The 26,447-nt window shown below is 32.6% G+C and overlaps 2 protein-coding genes across 4 annotated transcripts; both read right to left on the reverse strand.

The window, feature by feature from the left end:
* Positions 1 to 3,994: 3,994 nt before the first annotated feature.
* On the reverse strand, positions 3,995 to 6,358 carry LOC143149618 (odorant receptor 13a-like). The gene is made up of 7 exons (XM_076317189.1): positions 6,102 to 6,358; positions 5,592 to 5,943; positions 5,403 to 5,446; positions 5,070 to 5,340; positions 4,864 to 4,977; positions 4,639 to 4,794; positions 3,995 to 4,045 (listed from the first exon to the last, which is right to left on the reverse strand). Exons 1-7 carry the CDS (start codon positions 6,356 to 6,358, stop codon positions 3,995 to 3,997), a joined length of 1,245 nt encoding a protein of 414 aa, XP_076173304.1.
* A 2,941-nt stretch (positions 6,359 to 9,299) lies between these two features.
* On the reverse strand, positions 9,300 to 26,246 carry Etf-qo (electron transfer flavoprotein-ubiquinone oxidoreductase). 3 transcript variants are annotated; one of them, XM_076316178.1, is made up of 8 exons: positions 25,388 to 26,246; positions 24,325 to 24,427; positions 23,882 to 24,230; positions 20,427 to 20,733; positions 20,103 to 20,344; positions 19,638 to 20,032; positions 19,343 to 19,564; positions 9,300 to 9,951 (listed from the first exon to the last, which is right to left on the reverse strand). In XM_076316178.1, exons 3-8 carry the CDS (start codon positions 24,220 to 24,222, stop codon positions 9,788 to 9,790), a joined length of 1,671 nt encoding a protein of 556 aa, XP_076172293.1. In that variant the 5' UTR covers positions 24,223 to 24,230; positions 24,325 to 24,427; positions 25,388 to 26,246; the 3' UTR covers positions 9,300 to 9,787. The 3 variants fall into 3 exon arrangements, with proteins under 3 accessions (XP_076172293.1, XP_076172292.1, XP_076172291.1); XM_076316177.1 differs by having other exon boundaries at positions 24,325 to 24,432; XM_076316176.1 differs by lacking the exon at positions 25,388 to 26,246 and adding an exon at positions 24,624 to 24,760 and having other exon boundaries at positions 24,325 to 24,432.
* Positions 26,247 to 26,447: the final 201 nt, after the last annotated feature.

Here is a 26,447-nt window from a genome sequence, read left to right on the forward strand (position 1 = left end):
TATAGTCCATTCGGTGACCATGTATAGGCTTCCCGTTTAAGTGGACGACCTAGCAGCCTCCTGGTGCAGTAGTATCAAGCTGCGTCGAGTCCATAGGTGGCTATATTTAAAAGTCTCCTGCTGTTCTATGAAATGGCAACCGTCTTGTCGGAGCTTTCCCTGCTAGATAAGTTCGTGGTCTGGCATATGGCTTATTGTAACAGGCGCTAGCAAGCGGAGAGAGGTCCTGGTGGAACGCGAGGTTGAAGTTGTAAGACAAAGGCCAATAGGAACGGTTAATGGACAAAATTCGGATTTTTCGATAACTCTTCGTGATGATGATGGATTTTACGGATGTTTCTGGCATCTTCGCGTGGTAAAATTCATTCCGAAGATCTAGTTTTGAGAAGTACTTCTTCCCTCGTAATTGATCCAGCACAGATAGGAAGTCATCCTTTATTGTGATCTTGTTTAACTCTCTATAATCGACGCACAATCGAATATCACCGATTTGATTAAAAACAAAATCATGAACGTGGCACTCCTTACGCGAACAGTATCAAAAGTTTGAATTCCATTACTGATTGGTAAGACAAAGGCTGATAGGAACGGTTAGTGAACAAAACTTGAACTTTTGGATGACTCTTCAATAATGCTTTATTAACTGACTGTTACGGACCATTCATTGGCCGTTTTTGTTTCCCGTAAATGCGATCGGAAGGTATACATTTTTTACAATAATATCGGCCTTCGCCTTACAATTGTTGTTTTTCTCTTCTCCTATCACTTGGATCACTGGAGAAGAGATCTTTGAAGTTATTAATCCCCGTACGAGCCCCCAAATAACTGTTGTACTCGTGCAGTATATCGAAGTATATTTAAGGATATTATATATTACAATGATACAAGTATTAAACGTAGTGTTGGTGATTGGTTTCGCTTTCTACTAAGGTAGGTCGACCGCGTATTAGACTAAGCTAACCGTCTTTGTGCCTTCGGCACGCGTCTTGATCGTCTTTGTTGCTTAAGTCTTACACCGGCCTTTCTTAGTACGTCTTTTAATCGTTTCGTCTTATCGTCTTCGTCGTACTGTCCGTGACACACTCCCCGGACATACCCTCGTTGTCGTACTCTTGCACTCAGGACGCAAACTGTGACATACCGTGACATACTGTCCTCAAACATTCCTTTCGTACTTTATATAGTCATACCCTTTCATTCTCTTTCATTCTATTCTTCAGTCTCTCTCACTTCAGACATTCGGTCGCGTTCAGCCATCCTAATCGCTCGTTTTTTCCAAGCATACCTCACTTTCTCCGAACCACAGGTACTCTCTTTCATACCCATGCATCCTTACACCTGGTCGTCGTGCAGGACCCCCCTGTAAAAAGTATCCTCGGGCCTATCATAAAAACTGGCTAACAGATTGGCACCAATTGTTTTACCTCGACCCGGGTCTGTCCACACATGCCGCCTCGTTTAGGCCCATGGTCGAAACAGGCCCAAGTGGGCTCGAAAAATCCGATACTACACAATTATACTTCGGCGGACCAATTCGTTGTCCTTGCTTGTGAATACTATCTTACAATTGGCTAAAGATATCCCAATCTGACTTATTTTACTTACAAAGTCTTCAAACGCCAGGCCGGCACTTCATGCTACTGCAGTGACAGCAATCCATCCATCGCTGATCCGACCTGATCCAGTCCATCGCTGACCAGTGGACTGTCGTGACTAGTGTGGCCATATTTCATTTCCTAAATCACTGATAACAGAAGTAAGAGAATATAGTACAGTGGGGGTCGTCCCACTCCTTCGTGCATCGTGCGTTGAACGATTGCATTGGAGTGGAAGGTTACGAATCGCATCGCGATTCTGATGCCTTCAAGATACGATGCGTGATGGAGGGGGATGGCTCCCATTGTATAGCTTACCGCTGATTTGAGGGACTTGAAATTTTGTGGCAAGAATGCGAGAAAAGTGGAAGGGATACACCTATTCTCACGCACACATTCAATTCTAGTTCGCTATTCGTTGCGACAGTTACAGACACATGTGAACTGACTGACGAAGAAGGTAGTGAGATAGAAAGAGGTAATGACAAACACGCGGCAAACAGAGCCCCATTTGCGTAGATGCAACATATTGCTATTATACAATAGTTATATCTAATACAAGACAATAATTTTTGCCTTGGTTATATAATTACCAGTAGAAGTAAGGAAAATTCTTTTCAGGAACAAAAATAATTTAATAAAAATTTAATTTAGAAATAAAAAAAAATGAATTTTTATTTATTTCAAAAAAAGTTATACACAGTGTGTAGCTCGTAACTGCCGCCACGATTTTTCAGGCACTTTCAATAGTCTGATGAAAAAATGTTTCATGCAAACGTTAATTAATTTCTGGTCAGCTACAAATTTAGATACAAAACAATTTTTCTTGGTAAATATTATAATAGCTTGCATGTGTTGATATACGGACAAAATGTATCCATTACTTTCTTAAAAAGATACATACTTTTCTTTAAGAAAAACTTAATTTTCTGATTTTTATTATTCCGTTAGCCCTGTAATTTTTATATGCGGTAATAGTAGCGTTAAATTTTAATACCTTTGGAAATACTATTGTCCTCTTGGCAAACATGGGTTAATACTTTTTTGTGGAAAATGACTAGAGTTAAGTCGGATTGTGTCATACAAAATATTTGATTCCGTTAAGGAAAATTAATTATATTTCAAAATCATTTTTATTACTCCACCTATAGAAAAACTGTTAATACCATATAATATTCATTTTTATATTAAATAACTCTTATGAGATAAAATAAACGTTTTATGTATTAAATGTACGCATAAACAAAACCTCAGTAGTTTATAGTCTGCAAGCTATATATATTGAGATAGGGACGCAATTGTAATCTAGTCTTACTACTATAGTATGGTAGATTGCGTGGCTAAGGTTCAGAACGTGCAGCTCAGGTGGGGATGGGCGTTCCGACCCCTCTTTGCTCCTGTGTCGTCCCGCGAGACTTCAAGTCAGCGAAGACTTCAAGGCTATACCTACATATGTCGTGCTGTTACAGTAACGCTAGCTAGTGTTTCATCCGCCTTAAGCGTATATTTCTCGAGATCGAATAGTCACAGTTATTGAAAAAAGAATTTTATTCAAACAATTTTACGCACCGCTCTATGTAGACAGTCTACAGAACTATTGGCTAAATTATGAGAAACATGAACGAAACAAAACACGAGATAAAGTGCAACGATAGAGTTCGTAAATGCACCTAAGATACGTTGTGCGTTTTATTTTGTCGCGTATTATTTCGTTCGCATACCTTGTCATGCGGTGAATATCTACACGTGCCCAACTTAGCCAATAGTGATAATGTATCTGCGTTAGATGTGATGCGATTGGACGATTCCCTTTTCCCGTGTGCGGTTTTAGCTTATAGGACCCCAACTAGTGCCGTTTTAGCTTATAGGACCACACTACTTCATGCCTGAATATTGTGCTACCAAAGAGAGTTCCTCTGGCAATAAGGATCAAATTTTCACATATAACGTGAAGTTCTTTCGCACACTTAAGGCGGGAATATTGTCATAAAAACCTTCTGTGAGGGAACGATGCGTTTCTCCTCATACGGCACGAATACCTCTTCATGTAGGATTAGGTACCTCATTTACTACTTGATTTTCAATACTAGCAAAAAGTTTCAGGTTCACTTTCTCACAATTATCAGAATTTTTCCATAATTATACTTTATTAATTGGTAACTATACTTTAGTTAATTAGTAATTATATTTTCCGTAACAAGTAAATAAAATAAAAGAGATCAAGTTACTTCCATTATTATATTATAAATACTTTGCTAGTTGTATTCGTAATGTTTTTACAAATACCAAAAACACATGAAAATATGATGTAACTGCATTTGTCTGGTATATTCTGTTTTATCAAGATATTCTTTATATTTCGATTACTTCTTCTCAATACCTTACAATTTCCTCAAATATCAATATATTGCAAGCAAAACTGACACGTACGAAGCAGAAGCTTTTAACATCTAAAAATTAAAATCCACTTAAGTTATATAAAACAATTTCACACAGTATTCTAATTTAATTTTCAAACAGATCAATGATACTGATAATATAGTACTAATTGTATTCCAATGATAAATCATGGACTTATTAGATCGAAGTACAATATTTCACAATTCGTTGGGAGCCGACGGGTATTATATAACGTAGGCGGGACATGATTCCCCAATAGCCGTTTCTCGCATTTTTCTTACCAAATCCGAATGTATATTGGAATGAAAGCAGCAGAAACGAACAAGAAATGATACGAAAAAGATTAAATATTATTGCAAGAGAAAAATGGAGTACTAAGTATCTAAGAAACGGATCGAGTGCTTCTGATTTCTTCTCGTTTTCGCATGTAGACCAAACTCAACTCCCAACAAAGAAATATTATAATTATTATTAAATGATCAATGTACTTTTTAAAGTTATAACAATCCTTACAAAAAAAGCATCAATATTTTACGGCACATTCGAGAAACTAAATTTCTAAAACTTTATATAACACGCCACATATCAATTTATAAATTGAAACTGATATTATATAATAATTTTTGTATGTGTAGCTTCTTACATTAGCAAATGCCTGCAACGAAAGGGTCATAAATCGTCCAACTGTGAGTTTTAATTGTTTTTGAGATCGCAGTATTACTAACAATAGAATACGAGCTTCTCTCGGATTTAATTCGTACCAAAGAAAGTTATATATAACTTTATTAATAAGTTCGCCCTAAAAGTAAATTCCATATTAGAAATATTACAGAGTATGTTATTTTTAATGTTTATTTCGACCCCTCACCTTTGCAGAAAGATATTCACCGGTGTAACAAAGAATGAATGCTTCACAATTTATAGCAATATAATAGGGAACGCATTTTGCTATTATTACGGATCCGTGTTCCATTTTTGAAGACTTCATTATGAAAGAAAATGTTAATACATTTGTACATATGGTCAAAGAATATTTTAAAGCAAGTGTAAAATATTTGAATTAAATTTACTCACGACTGCAAGAATAAAACTTATAAAACCAATTACCACCATATTCGATAAAAATTGTCCCAATGAAATGTATTGAAACATTACTTCAATGTTTTTGGACATCTTTATAATTCTCTGATGTTTACAAACAACTTTCGTTATGAATTTTCTCGATTTTTCTTTTCCAAAATTAGTAGAAACTTCCATTAATGTTTGGCAAAATATTTCTATTTGACTACCAACGTGTAATATCTGAAATAGTCCACAGTAGTAATATAAAATTTTGCAAATGATTCTAAAACAATTATGAAGTAAAATGTTTACAAGTGAACGGTATATAGTGAAAACAAATCGAACCTTTCCTTTTCTTCTTTTAAGGAACGCGGTATTCGCACGAAAATCTAGTATTAGTAATTTTTTAAACAAAATTTGTATATCATATTTCAATTTTATTAAAATCGTTCGATTTAGCTTCAAATAATCTTAAAAAGTTTTTCTTACACGCAATTCTTCAAAAACATAGTTTAAGTAGTACTATATACTTACTAATGTTGCTATCAATGCTATTGACGTCACTGCTGCGAGAACTATAAATGATTCGAATACAAACTGTACAATTAAAATAACTTTATAAAGTAGAGAAGTTGTGACATCAAATGGCAATTTCATTTTGATAAATAATTTTTTCGTTTTGGACACCGACTCACTGTTATCTTCATCAAATGATGCCAAAGTAATTCCTGAATATAGAACGAAAGTCAGCGAAAAGTAGCCAATTAAACAATTCGATATTCGAGAAGATAAAGTGGCCTTATTTATCATTATCTGTTTATTTTCACCAATAGTAGCATAATTATTCCAATCTTCGAACATAATCGCCAGGATGTCACAAAATGTTCTGTGCAAAGCAAGTTTTCTATCGATTACTATAAATACTACCTTCAATTTAGAATTGAACATAAACAATTAGTATTTTTATTTACTTTTATTTGTTTAATTTTTATAATAACAATCTATTAAATTCTTGTTTTCTTTGGAAATGGGAAATTATCTTACCGGTTATGAAACCAAATAACAATCAGCTTCAGGAGTACGAGTGTATTCGATAAAGCAATACTTAAACCGTCTAATAAGTCGATCAAGCTATTCGATCTAATGTGAATAATACAATACCAATATTGAAACACTAAAAACGTTAATAACAGTGTTGTCCAAATGACACCTTTTAAAATTGGATACGAAGAATTTGGCCAGATACCGAATAAACGAAGGCTGAGTTCAAGTGGACGATTGATTGTACTTTTTGCCATCATCGATATCAATATTTCTCTTGCAGTAGTATGATACAATATTATATACTGTTACAAATATTACGTTATGTGTTGTTAAAAGTTGCGCTTTTTCAACGTCTAGTACAAGAGTATGTGAAAAAAATAGAAACGACTTGAAAATTATCAAACATTCGTCACAATTAAAAATTTAATTAATGTTTCGTCAGTTTTGCAAAAAGACAACTATTTGCAGATTTAATGCAGAATTAAAATATTATCCAGATTACAAATATTGAAAACAACTGAGACATGAAAGTTCATCTTATGTAGTCACACTGCAACCAAGTAATCTATAAAAACAGCTATATTGCGCGTCGAACAGGTCTGTCTAAATATTACAGTTGCAAGTTGCACAGTCGAACGTTTCTTACATACTGAAGTTTTCTAAAACTACTTATCGATCAAATGAAATTACCAGTCTATTATTCTATAAACAACTCAGTCTAAAACATAAAAAAGAAACAACTTATCGATAATTGTAATTGCGAAACAGAGAAGCAATGTTTTCTATTTATTACTAAAACGCCAACAAAAGTACGGACGACTTGCATTAAGAATGCACCGTGTACTTGCCAATTCGCAACATTTCGGTTGATATTCTTTACATGTATTATTATACTAGTGTTATTATTGTTGTTATTGTTTATGATTATTATTATTATTATTATCATCATCATCATTATTTTTGTTGCTGTTTCTGCTGTTGTTATTATCGTTATTTTTGTTTCTGCTGCTGCTGCTGTTGTTGTTGTTGTTGTTATTGTTTCTTCGCGTTATTTATTATTATTTCGTCGTTTATAAAATAAATTAATGATAAAAATGTCGCATTATACAAAGTATTATTTGAATAACTTCAGATAAGATTTTACCTAGATAATTATTTCTTTAAAACTGTTAAGTTCAAATAATTTGTACGGACAATCATTTGTTGTGTGAATGGAAGATACGGTACACGTCTTTACCCCTACTGCTGGACGCAGTTACGGTGCAAAGAATCCCATTGTCCCCCTGATCCTATCTCAAGAGGTCAGGCGAGACTAGAAGATTTTTCACATAAAAAAAGAAAAGAAAGTGGCAGCGAGTATATGACAGATTGATTACGTAAAACGCTAACTTATCCACATAGCCAAAGTAATACGTGCTTATTACAATTTATGGGAAAGCTTATACATCATATTGTACGATAGAAGGGCATATCAAAACTCGGACCCAATGGTACTTTCAAGTAGCGAGAGCTCCTTTTGCTACACAATGTTTGTCCCTAAAACTCATCGATACACATATACACCACAACTGTAACGTAACTATAACTAGATACTCGCAAGTAAAATAATGGTAATATTATCCGTCCACGAAAAGAAGGCACGCCTCTACGTCGCGCGTCAGAAATCGCGGATTGGAGATCACAGTTACCATTTGTCCCAAGCGGGATGGCAGTGAAACATTATTTGGATCATCCATAAGAAACTTTTTATTGATTCTCCCAATATCAATCGTAATTCAAAACCTATTATTTATTTTAGAAATTTCAAGTTTATTAATTCAAATATACATTTTTATTATCCCAATACTATTACATTTTAATGAATCGCAGTCTACGTAAGTACCTACCTACTATATTGCCTTCAAAAGAAGGCACAAGTTGTTTACATTGACGCTCTGCCTGTAGTTCGTCGCCACTTCTGCTATCGCAAACAACAATCGTCATTGGCCGAAAACGGCGACAAAGACCGACGGCGACTGTAGCAAGACCGAGTGAGAAAGAATACTGTGTCATTGGCGTAGCTTTCTAATGAAATGTTAAGTATTAAAAAACAGAATGATTTCGTTCCAGTTTAAATACTATCACTGATTCGATAAATTACTCGTAATGAAAAGATTAATACAATTTAATATGCGTAATAATCATTAATATTTTGAAAATTATTTATAGCTAAAAGAACTAATTTATATTTCTTAAAAATAAAATATCTCCGCTTATATTCATTTCTCTCTAGACAAATTCTATATAATTATAATTTGATATCAAAACAAGTTATATTAAAATTAAAACAAGCACAACCTTTACATTTCCTTATTATTACCAATCATAAAAGTTATACTTGTTTTAACGCTATCATGACTTGTTTTTATGTAAGTTGTAATTATATAAAGTTTATCTTGATAGAAATGAATATAAGCGGATTTATATTATTTTTAATAAATACAAATTAGTTCTTTTCGCTATGAATAATTTTCAAAATAGTAATGATTATTACGCACATTAAATTATATTCCTTTCTCCATTATGAGCAACTTATTGAATCAGCGGTAGTGCCTAAATCGTAAGCAAATTATTCTGTTTATGAATACTTGACACTTTATTGGGAGCCTACGCCTATGCACCTTACCAGTACCTACGAATTGGTTCTCACTCAGACTTAGAATCACCGCCATCGGTCTTCGTCACCGTCTTCGGCCAATGGCGATCCTTACTTGCGATCGTAGGAGTGACAGTGGACTACGGGAGCAGCGAGGTGGTAAACACGCTGTGACTTCTTTTCATGGACGGATAATGCATGCGTTTCGGTAAACAATATGGTGTATGTCTGTGAGGGTTTCTTAGGATTTGCAAACTGAACAATAGCGATACATGCATAGGCGTGTGCGAGTAATTTTTGAAGATGTAAATGTATATTTGAAGTGGCGTTCGATTCACCCTTTCTAGTTGAAAGTTGCAAGAAGTCGATAGCGACGAACTTCAGGCCTGTTGGAAAAACCCTTAGCGTTGCGAGATGCCCATTGTGTATAACCATACTCGGGCATGTTAAGAAACACAAGAATGGGGTAAAAGGAACGAACGTCAAGGATGAACGGAGTGGGAACTGGCAGAGTTGTTCCGAAAGTTGTAGTCAAGAGTCGTCGTCAATAACTATAATTGGTACTCGATAAACGTTGCTAGTTTATATTATATTTATATCATTTTAACTCTATACATATATTCATATTATTAATAAACTTCTGCCATAGACACTTTGTTGATAACTTTTCTACATATACGCTAGTAATGTTACATTGAATAATTTAATTATACAAATTCCTTAAACCAATACAAATTTGTGTCATGCGTCTAACATTGCATTATATTTTGTTCCATGAGGATGGTTTTTTAGGCTTTATCTTTTACTTCTTTTATTTTATTTTGAATCGATTATCGCGGATCGGTAAGGAACGACCGTTTTTTCTTTCTTTGCGTTCCTTTGAGCTACAGCCGTGTTTACATATACGAAACTCGCAAGAATATTTTACAATATAAACAAATTTTTTCAAATTAGTACATCTTTGAAGTTACACATACACATTTTAAAAAATAGTAGAAAAATATAATTTGCATGTACAATATTATGAAGAGCAACAATTTCTAACTACAATTTACATTCCGTTATAAGCTGGACCACCTCCACCTTCTGGCACAACCCAGTTGATGTTTTGACTTGGATCCTTAATGTCACATGTTTTACAATGAATGCAATTTTGTGCATTAATTTGCAGTCTCTCTCCTTCTCCGGATTCTAACGGTACAAACTCATATACACCTGAAATAAAAAATACTTAATTAAAATACGTTTATCACATATTTTCTTACAAATATAAATATTCTTTGGTAATGAAGAGAGTTTATTATAAAAATTAACAGAAATAAATACAATATTTCCTTAATGAGAGCAGGCAGACCGAAATTCATATGTATTCTACTACGTAAAGGAGGGTGTTAAAAAATGTCCATTTTTAGCATCGCTTGGACATGAAAATTTTATGCAAGATCGTTTAGAGTGTCTCCCAAGGAACAAAAAATATCCTTATTATTTTCCCGAAAAAGGATGGGAGAGTTGCCAGAAATGCGTTCAAAGTATGAATATGATGAACTTATGTATATGTATTTTACATTTCGTCGACTTTTTCTTCGGATATCGAACCGTCTTCAAAATAATTAGCAGGAAATTCAGTAGACAGATGAATTGAAACTTGAAATCAAGCAAATTCAAAGTATATATAATCATTGCTACATGGGAACAATACCCAACAACGCGTTCTACGACTTTGCATCCACATGAGTGTGCAAATTGGTATCTATGACTTCCAATGCGGTTTTACTTTTGTCAAATAATACATATAAAAAATACTTTAAACTATTTAAATGTTGTGAATGCAGTTTCGTTTTCAGTAGAATGGCGAGATTCTAGAGAGAGAAAACCTACATTGTAGGCAGTAGAAAATCAAGATTTCTTGGTTTCGTCGATCTCGTATTTTTGAAAATCAATATTATGTGAGAGTATTGTAACTTGGAATTCAAAATCGCCTCTGTTGTATACGTGGACGGCACAATAACCAGGTACTTGCTTCATTTGATATGTAACTTCTATAAGTTGGAATTGTGCCCGCTTTATATTCATGTTTTCCACTTGAATTAGTTGTGACAAATGATTAATTCTGTTCGAATATTGCAAAATTCTATTTGTAATTAGATGATCAAGAACAGATGTAAATGGTGATGTAAATGTTGCATTTAAAATGGCACAAGCCATATTTTGAAGTCGTGGAATAAAATAGGTAACGTAATTTTTTGAATGCTTTCATCAAAATACTTAAAACGACATTTTGTATCTCCATTAATTACATCTACAATGTAACAATTTTTCGTAATGTCGTGACTGATTGTTCAACTGTTAATGGTTACCAAGGTGCATCTGCAAAGGATCGCATTTTAGCAATGTATAAATTGCAGCATATGATCCTCATCATAAACACATTCCCGAGACGTCACGATGATGAGAGCCAAAAAAAAAACAGATTTGATTTTCCATTTATTCCCATGTAGCAATGATTATATATTTCTAGTTTTGTTCGATTACTACCTTTAATTCATTTGTCCGTTGATTTATTAGTCAGTAAGATTATTAGTCTCAATTAATGTTTTTTATTAATTATTTCTAATTGTAAGACGCTTCGATATTGTCGACTAAGGTAGTTTGTACCAGGTGATATTTTACGGAAATCATTAACAGTTGAGCAAGTTAATTAATCGAAATTCATTACAAAATATCAATATATTGTCGAAGTGATCAAAGAATGTAAAAAAGTCATTAAATATTTAGAGGACAGTTCAATATCCGAAAATGAAGACTAAATGTAAAATTCACGTAAGTTCGATTATCGTCATATTCATAGTTTGAACGCATTTTTGACAACTTTCCCATCGTTTTTCGAGAAAGTGATAAAGACATTTTTTATCCCTTGGGAAACATTCTAAGAGATCTGCATGAATTTTTCATTTCCAGACGATGCCAAAAATGGGCATTTTTTAACACCTTCCTTCAATGCACTTATTGTAAGCATGAAGTATCGAGCATCCGAAAAACGGAGCTTTTAATCTATTTCACTCACAGTTTTATTTATTTAATATTACATCTGCAATTAACCTAACCCCCTTAGGCCAACCGGCAAATTTTATGGATATTGACATATCTGATACTTAGTATCTAATTTTTAGTTACAAGGTAAGGAATGAAATAAATATATCAAGCCCGTGAAGTGCTTCTGAAAATTTGTATTTGTGACTGTTCCGTAACTATTACCTTTTGATTTCTAATCATTTTCAATTGTGTTATTTGCACTAATGCTCCATGTTAAAAAATATATGTATGTACATATAACACTTATAATTTGTATGAAATTGGTGTATTTACTAGTTTTTAAAATTTTTTAAATAGATTAAGTAAATAATATTTGAAAATTATATTCTACATTTCTAAACTTTGGCAAGACGAGAATTATTCAATGAAAGCATATTGCAACCCAACAAATACAAAATACTTGTTTCTTACATATGTAAAAATAAATCAAAGACTCTGTTCAAAAATAAATCTGCTGCTGCTCAATTTACTAAAAAAAGTTAAGAAAACTGGAAACAAAATAATCGATCATGTTCGAATTTAAAAAAAAAAAGAAGTTGCTTGATAAAGAGTCGCAGTTTTATTTTAAAATTAATCGAAAACAGAGTACAACGATAAAAGATTTTACAGATCTTTCAATCAGAACAAAAAGAAGAAAAATTGAACCATTATTGAACCATTTTCTTCTGTCGAGTTGAATCATACGGCTTCTGCATTTTATGCTTAAATGATCAAAGAAATGCTAGAAAATTAAATAAAGAAGTTACACAATCTGCGAATAATACTAAATTTGTTGCTTTTAAAGAAAGCACTACCATTATTTATTGATAGTGATTTTTTTAACACCTTGTATAATATAATACGAATGGGTACAAAATGTAGAAACGCTGACATTTATCTTCCTTACAACTACATTCGCCAAACGAAAAAGGATTAATATCCATTAAGCTCTATTAAGTTGTCCGCTATTTCTGCAGAAATTTATGTTCAAAGTCTAGCTAATCATACAACAGAGGGATTATTTAAATATTCAAAAGATTCTTTATACAGAAAAACGAGATTTTATATGAAAATTCAACTTTTATATTTAAATAGAGTTGTGATGACAGCTCCGATCTTTCACAATATAAGCAAACATTTTCAGATAATAACGATTCTGACGAATTTTTGTTTGCCATTTATGTAGTACTTTTGATTTTAAAAGTACTACATAAATGGTAAACGATAACAACAAAGATTTTGTGGTAAAACCTGAGTCCCAGTTCCGCTAGGTTCTGTAGGCCTATAAAAATTGCATTTAAGTATGAGACTATTAGTTTAATTGCAGAAAAAACTAAGAAAATAAAAGATCAAATTTTACATTTAACGCCAATAGTCATTACAGTTCATAACAAACAGATATCAATTACATATTTCTTTAAATTGACAATGATAGAACTAAACCGTATTATGTGTGGTTAAAACTTATTGTTAGTGGTAAAGATACTAATATTTATATACAGTAATCTTCACCCTTAGAGAGTAAAGATCGAGGATTGAGGAGTTATTGACAATTCTTTAATGTCAAAAATTTGTATTCAGTATGATTAAAGTACGATTAAAGTAAATCAGTATGATTAAAGAATTTATTAAATCCACTAATTTTTCGATAATATAACACCCACACCTATTAAAATATTGTAATTCAAATTCTGTGGAACCTACGAAATAACACTTTAATAATATTCAAAAGAATTCTCTTCCTTATATTTGTTAAATTACACAAGTTTTATGTTAAAACCACTGCCAAGTAATTACATAGAATCAAGTGATCGATTCGTTCTATCAATTTCTACATTCCCTTGTTTCTACTAAATGTCAACCAAAAAGTTTTCTTGTTATTTCAGCCAAAAGTAATCGTTTTATGAATACTGTAAAAAATTACAGTATGTAAAAATATGAATACTGTAAAAAATTAATCGCGTTGAAATGGTGAGCATTCCACAACTAATGTCCACGTTTTTAGAGATAATTAAGAAGAGAACATCCTGTGGCAAGGTTGTTAACCACAACTACGTACACCTCGTGAATTTGTGAGTCGAGCTTGGTCGAGGGTAGTCTAGCCGTGAGGGGTGTTCGGATGGCACAAGTTCAAGGACACATGGGTCGATAAACCCAGACGAGATTCAGAAAGGGAAAAGAAAAGGAGCGATAGATAGAAAAAAGAGGAAAAGGTAAAAGAGAACAGACGGTTTTAATGGAAGTAAAGGGAAGCAAATCAATACTAAATTCATTCGAATCAATTATTAACTAACATTGTGTAATAATAGAAAGTTGTTCAATACAGTATAGATTTTTAAAGTAATAAACGCTGTTATTCGAATAAATTTGAACCAAAAACCCTAATTCCTAAAACCTAATCCCTAATTAGGTTAATTCCTAATTCCTAAAACCAAAATTCCTAAAAGGGGAGTTTATAGGTTACATAAAAGCGACACCTATAAAGTATGCATGCACTAAAACAAGAATCGCACGAAATGATTGTGATGTAAGATTTAATGAAAATAAAAATGGAACGGAACTGTTAAATAATAATACAAGAATATAAATATGATAATGATAGAGTGATTGTGGGGTTAATAATGATCGTTTTTTCACTAAAACTGCTTGTAAACGATCAAGTTGCGGTCCATAGATTTTTGCTATTACAGCCTGATTTTGATTTAAAAATTCAAAACGAATAATTCCTCTAATATCCCACCACACGCACAACAAAACCTTTCGGGAATGAATCCCAGGTTGGGGCACAAAAGCTCAGGTTAAAATTTCTTTTCGAATGAAAAATATCGATCTAATTGCTTCAAACGCAAGCTGTAGACTGTCGGGAGAGTATTATTTAAGAGGCATAGAAAAAAGTTTCTATAAACCCATCGCCGGAATGCGATTCAAATCTTTTTTTAAAATAAAATAAGAGACGAAATCATTTATGGGATGACCTAATATAAACAACGAAACACTGTTTTAAAGTATATATTTGTAGATGAATAAAGTTCGAAGTAAAATTAACCTTACTTGTGTTGTGAACTTTACAACACAATGAATCCACCTGATAAGTTATTTTAAAAACAGAGAACGCTTACCAACAGGCATGTCTTTGTTTCAGAGATGGACTAGACCTCTATACGTCCAATACCCATCTAACCAAGGAAGGTTGTGTAGAAGGTAAAACGTGTCGTCGAACACCGGTAAGGAAGTGATCCTGACTGATCAATATATTTAAATCTTACTATAACTCCAGTACTATGATTACAAATAACTAATTGATAAATGTAGATTACAAATGTAGTTTACGATTACTGAGTAATCTTAGTAATAATGATTTGATCAATGTTGATCATGATTACTTTTAATAATCGACTATAAAAGCAACTATAAAATAATCAATTACTGCTCAACTCTAACAATTAACTGCTTGTTTTTTCAAAGAAGTTCAAACCTTATCTAAATCGATATCGAATTTTCTTTGAAGTATCGCTTTTCGAACGAATGCTCATCAACGTCAGCCCATGCATTCAAAGCATTTATGTTAGCATACACCATACAGTGTTACACACTTATGTCAATGTAAGCCAAGATCCGAGAATATGTATCTTCAGTTGTCTTGGCTCTTATATCTATATTATCATAAACGTCAGGAAGGCGACATTAGAGTTTCAATGAATAGGACCCACGTAACTTGCAGGCATAATCTTCTGAGAGCCTTATGGAACATAACTGATATTTCAATAGTATGTATCCCAGGAATTCTGGCAACTCTTCTGTTAAGAAATCTTTGTACTTTTTGTCAATTTAAGACACCATCAGTGAAATAGGGACCAATAATGTTATGTTTAAACACACTACATATTTATCTTACATGAGCGTGGGTTACTCACATAATCTTGTCGGAACTATTTCGGTTTGTCTGCTACCCAAAAATGCATATATATTTCTTTTTGTTCGATTGCCTATGATTCCTAAACATCGAATCGTCGGTAAACAACATTTTAGAGAAAAATTCATCCATGTTAAAGTGTTGTAAATAATACACACTGACAAGTCTACACGATTTTGAAAATCTCTTCCGTGAAATCGTTAATGTAGAGACATGTGAAACGGGCGAAATTGACATTAATCAAGAATATGTAGTATACTTGTTTCATCCAATCTACTCAATACCGATGCAGATAAAACAACATCCAAAACAATAGTATCACTAACGTGCCAAAAGATAGTCGTTGTCCTACAAGCTAAACAATCACAGGCGAAAGCAGAATCATCCACTCATAGCCTCCATCGCGCGGTGACGACGATGGCGACATCTCGACGCAATACACTAGTCTATTGGCTAAATGGGGTAAGTGTATATATCCACCACGTGACGAGTACTCGAACGAGACAAAAGACAACAAAATGAGATGCAAAATGTATCTGAGATGGGTTCACGAACTCTGTCGTACAATTTCCCTTTATCGTGTTTTGTTTCGGGACTTTTTAGCTTGTAGGACAACGACCAACTTTTGTCACGTCAATAATTCCTGCACCGTATAGGAAAGGAAAGGACGACGTGCTACTGGCATAGTCCCGGCGACCAGCCATCCACTCTGAAGATATGCCCCGCTTGAACGGTTGAGCGCCGTGTCCTGATAGGGATAGTTTGGGGGGGGGGGGCGTCCTCTCTCTCGCTGTCGAGCGTGGTGAGGACCATATTCGGACCTCTCACTGGTCCTCACCATGTTCGATAGCGAGAAAAACTGGATGGTCGTGGCCTCCTTCTGTGACATTACATGTAATGTTACAGGAGGAAGTTGTGAACTCGAGACACCATGCTAACCGGTTGCTTCACACTCCTCTTCCTTACACGCCGCTTATTTCGGGAGGAGGACCAGTGAATCCGCTGTCGGATAAGTGAAGAACCACCCTCCCATCTTCATACTACTGAGCGCGGCTGTCGTGAGATCTTCGGGAAAAAGGCATACAAGGCAAGGCATAAATCTGCCCCAATGCCATAATATGAGGAGAGTGAAACATAAACGCCCTCCCTCTCGACGGAAGACCCAGGACGTGTGCGAACATCCCATCTTTTGGGGAGGGGGAGGGAAGAGGGAGAGGACACCGGATGTTATTCCGCTGACAGTTCTCGGTACCCTCCAGAAATCATGCAAGAATAGTTATTGTGGGAGTTTTAATGAGTAGGATCTGCAACTGATATATCCGTCTACGGGGTATCCCGCACTCCTCTCTAATCCACCCCAAGATGTCGCGTGAGATTTTAGAAGAAAACTATTGTTTCTGAAATTTTAAGGGTGCCATCACTTGGGACGTTAAAAGATAGGTAAAGTTTGCGAATTTTTTTCTAAGTAGATACTAAATGATAAATGTATCATTTTCTTTTTCAGAGAATACAAATATAACTTTCAGCTTCATTTTACAATTTTGTGAAGGTAAAACTCGTACAAAATGGCGAAGTCATTCGCTATTCCCAGAACCCCTTCTGGTGAAACATTGTTTGTGTACGAATTTTCGAAAATTTAATAATTGTAGAAATGGTCGAAGTTCGAAGAAAAAGCAATTATTTTTAACTAGAGAAACGACTTTAAACGTTGATAAAAAATTAAATAATTGACATATTACAAAAATCGTAAGCTACATTTTAGAATACTCTATGTAGAGTATCTCTATAAAAATTGAAGTAAATCGGATGTGTAGTTCCGGAGATTTCGTGACGGCCAGGTTCAAAAATGTGGTTTTGAGAAAAACATGAAACAAGTTTTAAGATATCTTTTTTCTCTAATGCAGAAGAACTTTTTAAATTTTACTTTCAATCAGCTACTCCAAATCCATACAGGGTTTCTTCTGCTTTACAAAAACTATCGGCTTTCTCTTTTTTGGATTTTTCTAAGGATAACGAATTCTTTTGCTATTTTCTTCAATCTTTGTTGCAGCTTTACTTAGTCGTCACTCGTCCGTTTGACAGTAATTGTAACTGATAGAACCTGCTGCTAAACTCATTAATTGCATCATTAGCAAAATATTGTAATCATCGTTAAAAATGTTAGCAGCTGTAAGTGCTGCAAGTCAACTGTATTTTTTCTAGTGAACATTGTTTTAGGAGCTATTATCCAAATAATTGAGTTCAAACTCTCGTTGTTGTTTTGTATAAAACCACCTTCACATTTTTTTAATAGCTCGTCCATGATGAAGTCCTCACAAATTGGACGAATGGTATCCTGGACAATTTGTAGTAGAAAATTTTTGTGTACACAATTTTCTAAATCATTCGTTGCCATCTGCCAAGAGAATTTTTATCTGACGAAATTTTGGGAAAAACGTACTCCATATTTCTTTCTTCATTGCCGCCTTGCAATAGAAATTTCATCAAATAGCAAGACCATAATATATTGTTAATTCATTTAATAATTTATCAATCAAGATTCCAATCCGTTCCAAACGGTTCCAAACACTTGTCATTCCCACCCCATTCGCAAATTACTCACTGGGTCGCAATTTTCTACCACATTCAGAGTTTATTGCACTCTATATACGATATAAGAAACTTGAATTACATTCAATAAAATTCTTTTTCTATGAGTAATAAAAAATTGCCTTGAAACAATGTTTCCGTTTCATCCGGTCAATGACATGTGGCGCACGGTCTACGACAGCTTTTCGCGTGACACAACCCGTTCAATTATTTATCGCTGTAACTTCGCTAAATATTTGAATTTCGAAATAACTTTTTGATATAACATTCTAGATACTTCGAACTTTAAGAAAATGAAAAATTCGATTTTTTTTACACGTCAGGGTGGCATGCCCCCTTAAACCAAGATTTGGGAATAAATTGCATGACTGCTAACGAAAAATTAAAAGGATTATTGAATGAAAGTTGTCGAATTTTTGTAAAACACAACATTGTGCAACTTTATCAGCTTTCGTACGATCCTAATATGGCTTCCTGCGACTTCTGACTGTTTCCCAAATTGAAAAATTCTCTAACAGAAAAAAGATTCAGAGATGTAAAGAATAGCTATTGGCTATTCTGAAAACTGACTTTAAAATTGCTCGAAGAAGACTATAGCTTCCAAAGGAGAGTATTTACAAAAGACATCGTCGCTATTAACCAAGATTAATTTGTTTTCCTGCTCCAGCACAAAATCAGTACTTTCCGGACAAACATCGTGTATGTCTGAGATTTATATACGATGTTATACCGCCATGTGACCGTTGCTTAGTTGCCTCAACTCATTAATAGTTAGACATAATTAATACCGATAACACCATCCAATAGGTATCTACTTTTTTACAAAAATGCGTATTTATCAAAAACTGGAAGCAATACAACAATTCTCATTTCGGATTCGTCTTTGAACCGAAAAACTCTACAAAAATCATATACTGAATATTGCAAAACAAAAAACACGTTTTTATTTATTATTAACAACAAAAGCATTTCTTATTAAAGTTTTAGACGTAGATAAAGAAGATTTTAATAAATAACAAATTTATTACTCACCAGCAGGACAAAACCGACCTTCTGGTCCAGCAAATATTTCTAAGTTATTTTTTACTGGAACAGTATCGTCAATTAAAGTAAGGTGAGGAGGCTGATCAGCTTCATGATTTGTACCTGTAAGAGCCACTGAGGATAATAAATCAAAAGATACTTCATTATCCGGTTTTGGATATTCGATTGGTGTACACTCAGATGCTAACTTTAGTTTCTTGTAGTCTGGACCTGAAAACATTATCATTTATAGTGAAAAATAATACTTCATTTTTCTATTTAATCTTTTTATACAATATCTTACCACCATGAGACAAAGTCCATGGCTCTCTTCCACCAACTAACATTGAAAATCCTGAATATAGTAAACCTCCATAAATACCAAATCTCGTATGAAAACTTGGCCTTATGTTTCTAACAGCTTTCAGTTCCTTATAAATCCAACTATTTTTTATTTTATCAGTATAAGTTTTTGGTTCTAAACCTTTTGTAGGCGAAGCATTATGTTCTGAATCAATTAGAGCTTCAACTACACTTTCTCCTGCAAGCATTCCGCTTTTCATAGCATTATGTGTTCCTTTAATTTTGGGAACATTAAGGAATCCTGCTGTGCAACCAATGAGACAACCACCAGGGAACTGAAGTTTAGGAATAGATTGAAAACCTCCTTCTACCAAAGCTCTTGCACCATATGCTATTCTAAAATAACAACTGAAGATATAATAACAAAATTATAAAAATAAGAATTTGCTAATATGTGTTAATTTACCTTTTTCCTCCTTCAAGTACAGGTCTAATACTCGGATGTTGTTTAAATTTTTGAAATTCTTTAAATGGATGCAAGTAAGGATTAGAGTAATCTAACCCAATAACAAAACCTATTGCAATAAGCGGTGTATCTTCATTAAGATGATATAAGAAAGAACCACCATAAGTATTTTTATTGAGCGGCCAACCAACTGTATGTTCAACAGTGCCAGGACTGTGCTTCTTTGGATCAATTTCCCAGATCTAACAAACATCATTTTTGTTTTATATTCCTAAAATTTAGATTAATAAAACATAAAATTTGGAATTACTTGTGATTGATTACCTCCTTTAATCCTATACCATAAGTCTGAGGCTCGCAATCTTTTCTAAGATTTAGTTTCTTAGAAATCTGTTTTGTAAGATGACCATGACAACCCTCTGCAAAAATTGTACACTTTGCATGCAGTTCCATTCCTCGTTCAAAATTATCTTTTGGAGAGCCATCTTTAGCAATGCCAACATCATTCGTGGCTATTCCTTTTACAGACCCATCTTCATGATAAAGTATTTCCGCTGCTGCATATCCAGGATATAACTCCACCCCTGCAGCTTCAGCTTGTTGACCAAGCCAGGCTACAACATGGCCCAATCTGTACAAAATAATAACTAGAAAAAGGATATCCTTAGAAAGAGTCTAACTAAATAGAGGATTCAAAAGTGATTCTAAACCAAATTCGACTTGCAATGAATCATTCACTAGTTTATATAAAAAAAAAAAACATTTGTACCAAGTTTCAACTCAAGAGTGGAAAACGATTATATTAGTTCCGATTTCCAAAACAGTTACGAAGAACCGAAACAATCCTTTACCTGTTATGAGTGGAAAAAAGTTCCAGCCGATATCAATTCCGCTTACGGTACCACAGCCTTTTAGTATGTATATCGGTTCTTTCCGATTCTGAACCAAGTCTATATCGGTTCTGAAGTAGCTCTATATTTAAATTGGTTCAATATCGCTTCGTTGCACATCAAACCAGTTTGAGAACATAATCAATCTTTACATTTCCCTCCATAATACTTGTAGAAATTTTAAATCTTCGTCTTCGAATTGAATTTGAAACTTTCAACTTGAACCAATTCCGAAAATTATTGTGTAGATAAAGGTATAATAATATAAATTTTATCATTATAATTTTAAACTATAAACAGAATATTTTAAAACGTAAACTTATGCAATTCCGAAGTAATTCGAAAAACCGCATATCCCAATAGCAAACTTATAAACAAACGAAAACGGATACTCAAGTATCATAAAATGAAAATTGTTTACTTTCTAATAGAAAAATAATTCGGTAGAACGTAAAATAAATGATTTATTAAAAGAAGATTTAAAAGAATTTAAATTTTCTATCGATATTTTGTCCTATTTGAATAAAAATAAAAATAAAACACGCGAATTACAAGAATTAGAAAATATGCTTTCAACTGTTCCTCTCACGCAAATAGGTATGGAAAGGATATACATAACTGAATAAGAAGTGAAATGTTCTCTAAATTTGACTTGCGACGAGTTATTGATAGCTTATCAAAGAAAACGAAATTGTGCTTTTTCAACTCTGTATCTCGATTTGGAAGGTATTAAAGAATAAAAATTGGAATTACATTTCAATTTTGAAGCCATATGAAAGGAAATTTTGCAGACTTATCAATTGAAAATACAAATTGTAAAATGTAAAAACCTACAAAAATGTTGAAAAATATCAACTTTGTATTGAAATAGTCACGAAACTAAGATTATATTTTTATAATAAATGCATATTGTAGTTACAATTATTAGATTCTTCATTTTGGTGCATTTTACTTAAAGAAATTAAAAGTCGACTTGTTTGTCACTTCTTGCGCGTCAGTGTAATTCTTACGTCAAGCTTATACGTTAATCTATTACAGTTACTCCCGCTCGTATACGTAAATTGTACGAGCGCCTAGTATAAATGAAAAAAATCGTATTTCTTATTAGTACTTCTCATTTATTCTTATCAAATATTCATTATTACATTACGCAATTTCTTTTTACAAACTAGTTTCATATTTCATTTATTAGTACTATAGAAAACACAAAAAATGTATCTAGTCAGAAAAATTACTTCTCAGTCGTACTCGTACAGTTAATATACGAATCATAAAATATATTCTAGAGATCTTCTTTATTATATTGGGGATTTCCCCTACATTTTACAAACAACAAAAGGCAATCGGTAGCTGTTCTTTTATTTAAAAGTAAATAGTTTGTCACATTGTTAAGCAAAATGGGCCGGAAAGGAACAGAAACCTTGGTTGAACTACAAAAACTAATTACACAGTGCAACACAAATTTTGATTTGCAACATCCAATGGGTGATCACCCTCAGTTTTTGAAAAACACACATTTTTGTAAAAACCCAAAATTTTCGATAAAAATTAGGTAGTACATGAAAATTGAAAACGATAGAAACTTCGGTTTGGTCTTGAATAATAGCGGAGAGTTTTCCGAATCAAATTATAGTTATTCATTCTTGCTGGTCCTAAATAGTTACAAATGGCCGTCAAAATTTAAAAAATTGTCGATGTACGTATTTCTTACAAACTATTTTTGCATACTTACGAAAAGTTCGTTATCTAGTACGGAAACTGTACAGAGGATTAGATTCTACAGACATTTATGAAGAAGAAAACATTTAACGGAAGTATCGGAACCGTTTTCAATTCGAACAGGCTGACAAAATATCAACTTATTTAGAGAATACATAAAATATATTGTAATAGCCGGTCATCGTGGTGGCAACTGACCGATTGTCATTTAAATTTGTGTGCAATATTTTTACCCTACTCTTTACGATGCAACTTTGTTTCATATGCAGGATATATTGCTAAGTGAAAAACAAATCATTTTACTTTCGATTTTCGAAAATGTAGAACACAGCAAAAATTGGATACATACTATAAAATTAGCTGGTGTATTAATGTTTATATTATTATATTAATAGATGTAGTGTTAGTATTAAATTAATGTTAGTAATGGTATTTATATTAGTGTTAATAATAGTCTTACTCTAATAATAATTATAAATCAAAATTGCAAAAATGGATAGGAAAATGTGCAATATTGTTTAAAATATTTCAAAATATGTGATGATAGGAGTTACATGTTTTGAAATAGTTTTTTATTCTCAGCATTGAAATTTATTTTATCTCTGCAATGCTCGGAAATGATAAGAAAAATCACTAACAACATATTAATTATAAAATTAAATTGTAACAAAATCATGAATAACTAAGAATTAATTTTTAAAATTTAATTCTTTTAAAATATCATACTTAAAACATTTTATATAAACATATTAATATTTTCACACATTCAATAAGAACTAAAAACCATAATGAAATCGACATAATAATACACACAGAACCAAACTATAATCAAAATGGACCTAAAAAATAAGTTACAGAACCAATGTAAAACTGATACAATATCAGTTCTGATGAATCATAATCAAAACTGATGTAAGCTAGAACCAATATAAAATTTTTCATATAATAGAATAGACGAAATTGGACAAATACATGATTTCCAATTTTTATCCTATAATACTCCTCAAGTTGAGATGCAGAGTTGAAACTTGATGTAAATTGTTCTTTTTTTGGACAAGTTCTTAAATAATCTATTACAAGTCAAATTTGATTTGGGAACATTTCTACTCCCTTTATTTGACTATACCCTCTGTTAATATAATTAATTTCATCATCATCACAATTTATTACCTGACCACATAGTTTCCATGGTTGTACATTGGCATTCCTTTCATAATTGGTATTTGTATTCTGCCTGTTTCAGTGAGAAATGCAAATTTGTCTTTTGTAACAAGAGTCTTTAATGGTGCATCCAGTTCCTTCCAATTTGGAAATAGTTCATTCAAAGCAATTGGATCTACACAAGCTCCACTAAGAATATGGCCTCCAATAGTGGAAGACTTTTCAACAATTGTAACTCTAATTTCTTTTCCATGTTTCTCTGCTTGCTTACGTGCTTGAATAGCAGCAGATAGTCCAGCTGGACCACCACCAACAATTAAAATATCAGTTTCATCTACATATCTTTCCATGTTTATGCCTGTAAAAGATATTTAATTCACATGAAATCAACCAATACTTTTTACTTTAATTTGTTACAACAATTATGGAATAATTTAATGCTAAAATAATACCTTTCCATCTTGGATCAGTTTCTCTGGGTACAACTGTATAATGTGTGGTGATTTTTGGAAACTTTTCTTGTGAATACGTCCTTTGAAAAATCCATTGGAACTTCTGCACTGCCAAAAGATGTATATGTTGTTAAAATATAGTATCAATATTTAAGTTATGATTTTCTAAAATTCCTTATTAATGTAAATCTTCTTTATATTCCAAAAATTTGATAAAATTTTACAAAAAATTATTTTCTAAAAAGGTTTGGCAAATAATGTTTCCAGAAATTATACTTACATACTACACTGGTATATACATACATATACACAGCACATTTGTCCTGTATCCATTCTAGTCTTATTATACATATCAATACTAATTATGTGCAGATAAAAATTTAAATGTGTCCTTCAAAATATACTGTACTACTTATGTATTACTTTTAAAAGTTAAATCAACATTTCAATATCAACGAGACGTAAATACAACATATCATAAGAAACAAACTCTAACCTAACCATAAACTCTAGTGAATTTATCCGACTACAATAAATTTCTACTTGTACTATCTCTTATAATAATTCATAAATATGTGTTAATATATCTTATAACTAAAAATTCTGTTCTTAAAATAAAGGAATATTTTTCATGCATAACTATATAAGAGTAAAAATAATAAGTACATATAAGAGTAAAGTTCATCTGTATTTGTATATTTTACAATAATGTATATACAACTTTTACATCACTCATTTGTTATAAAACTGTATTCATGAAATCCTATATGTAAAATTAATAAAAGTAAACCAATTAAAAAAGTGTCTTGCAAAGTAGTTTTATTTCTTTAATAATACAAACATTAGATAATACTTATAAAATTGAATAATAAAAAGTTGAATGTAATTATGCATTATATACGTGAATGTAAAATATTGCTGCGTAAGCCATATAATATTAAATTTAAATAAAAATTTGAAATTATCTCCATTCTGATTATAACTGAATGACCTATACACAACGCAATACAATCTGAAATTTCACTTTATATTATAATACTGGTAGTGTTATAAATGAACTTACGACTATTTGATGTATTAAATATTGTTCGAGCCATAATTGCACGTCAACAATGAATAAACTATAATCAAGATTGATCTAGATAATAACATCGATACCACATTCAATCAAGGACGTCGACCCTACCACTGTAAGTAGATCGAGTAATGCACGAGATGTGTAATGTATCCGACAAATCGACGAGTCAAAAACGACACGAATGTGAAATTTTCTTTCTCGTTCTTAACCCTTTACCGATCGGTAGCCTATTAATCGGTTTTTTTGCAACCAACGTTTACCGACCGGTATCCCATTAATAGACTTTTTGCCGTCAACCGTTACCATACTTTTATTACCTTATATTAACAGAAAATGAACAATATACACAGTAACAATGTTCAAAATTTTAGTTCAACATTTTTATAGTCATAAGGAAAAGCCCATACATTCCACGATTGTCTAAATCGTAACAGAGTTAATGTCAGGATGTATTCGTGACCGAGTTATTAGTGACCAATAAGAAGTGTATAGGATGTTCAATCTTTACCAGTCGGTAAAATGCTACAAGAACTGAAGTCTGACTTATCAACCATAATCTTGACTACCCAGGCGTATTTACATACATATATAATTTCGACTTAAGAGGAAGAAAAGTATTCTCATAAAAAAAAATATCGAACAAATGTCTTTATAGAAAAACACGTTTTTAAACCTGTTTTAACACTCTCTGATCACGTTCTGACTATTAAAAAAAGTTTTTTTTTGAATGTGCATATGTATGTCTGCTAACATGATTGCATTTAAACGATTAAATGTATTTCAATTTAGTATACGAATTCCCGAGGCTCGGGTATAAATTGCCAAAAGTTGAACAAATTTGGGCACCAGAAATGCTGTAGGAAGCCGTGTCTTGATTCGCGTTTCCTATAAATTTACAAATTTACATATTTTTATAACTTTTTCATAAATTTATTATAAACTTTTAAAATTTATAAATATATAAATTTGAACAACCTTTTTGATCTATTCTTACGGAAAACACCAGCCAGAGGAGCAGAAAGAATTTCTGAGATATTAATGAAAA

This window comes from Ptiloglossa arizonensis, chromosome 7 (genome assembly GCF_051014685.1).
Source record: "Ptiloglossa arizonensis isolate GNS036 chromosome 7, iyPtiAriz1_principal, whole genome shotgun sequence".
Taxonomy (NCBI): domain Eukaryota; kingdom Metazoa; phylum Arthropoda; class Insecta; order Hymenoptera; family Colletidae; genus Ptiloglossa; species Ptiloglossa arizonensis.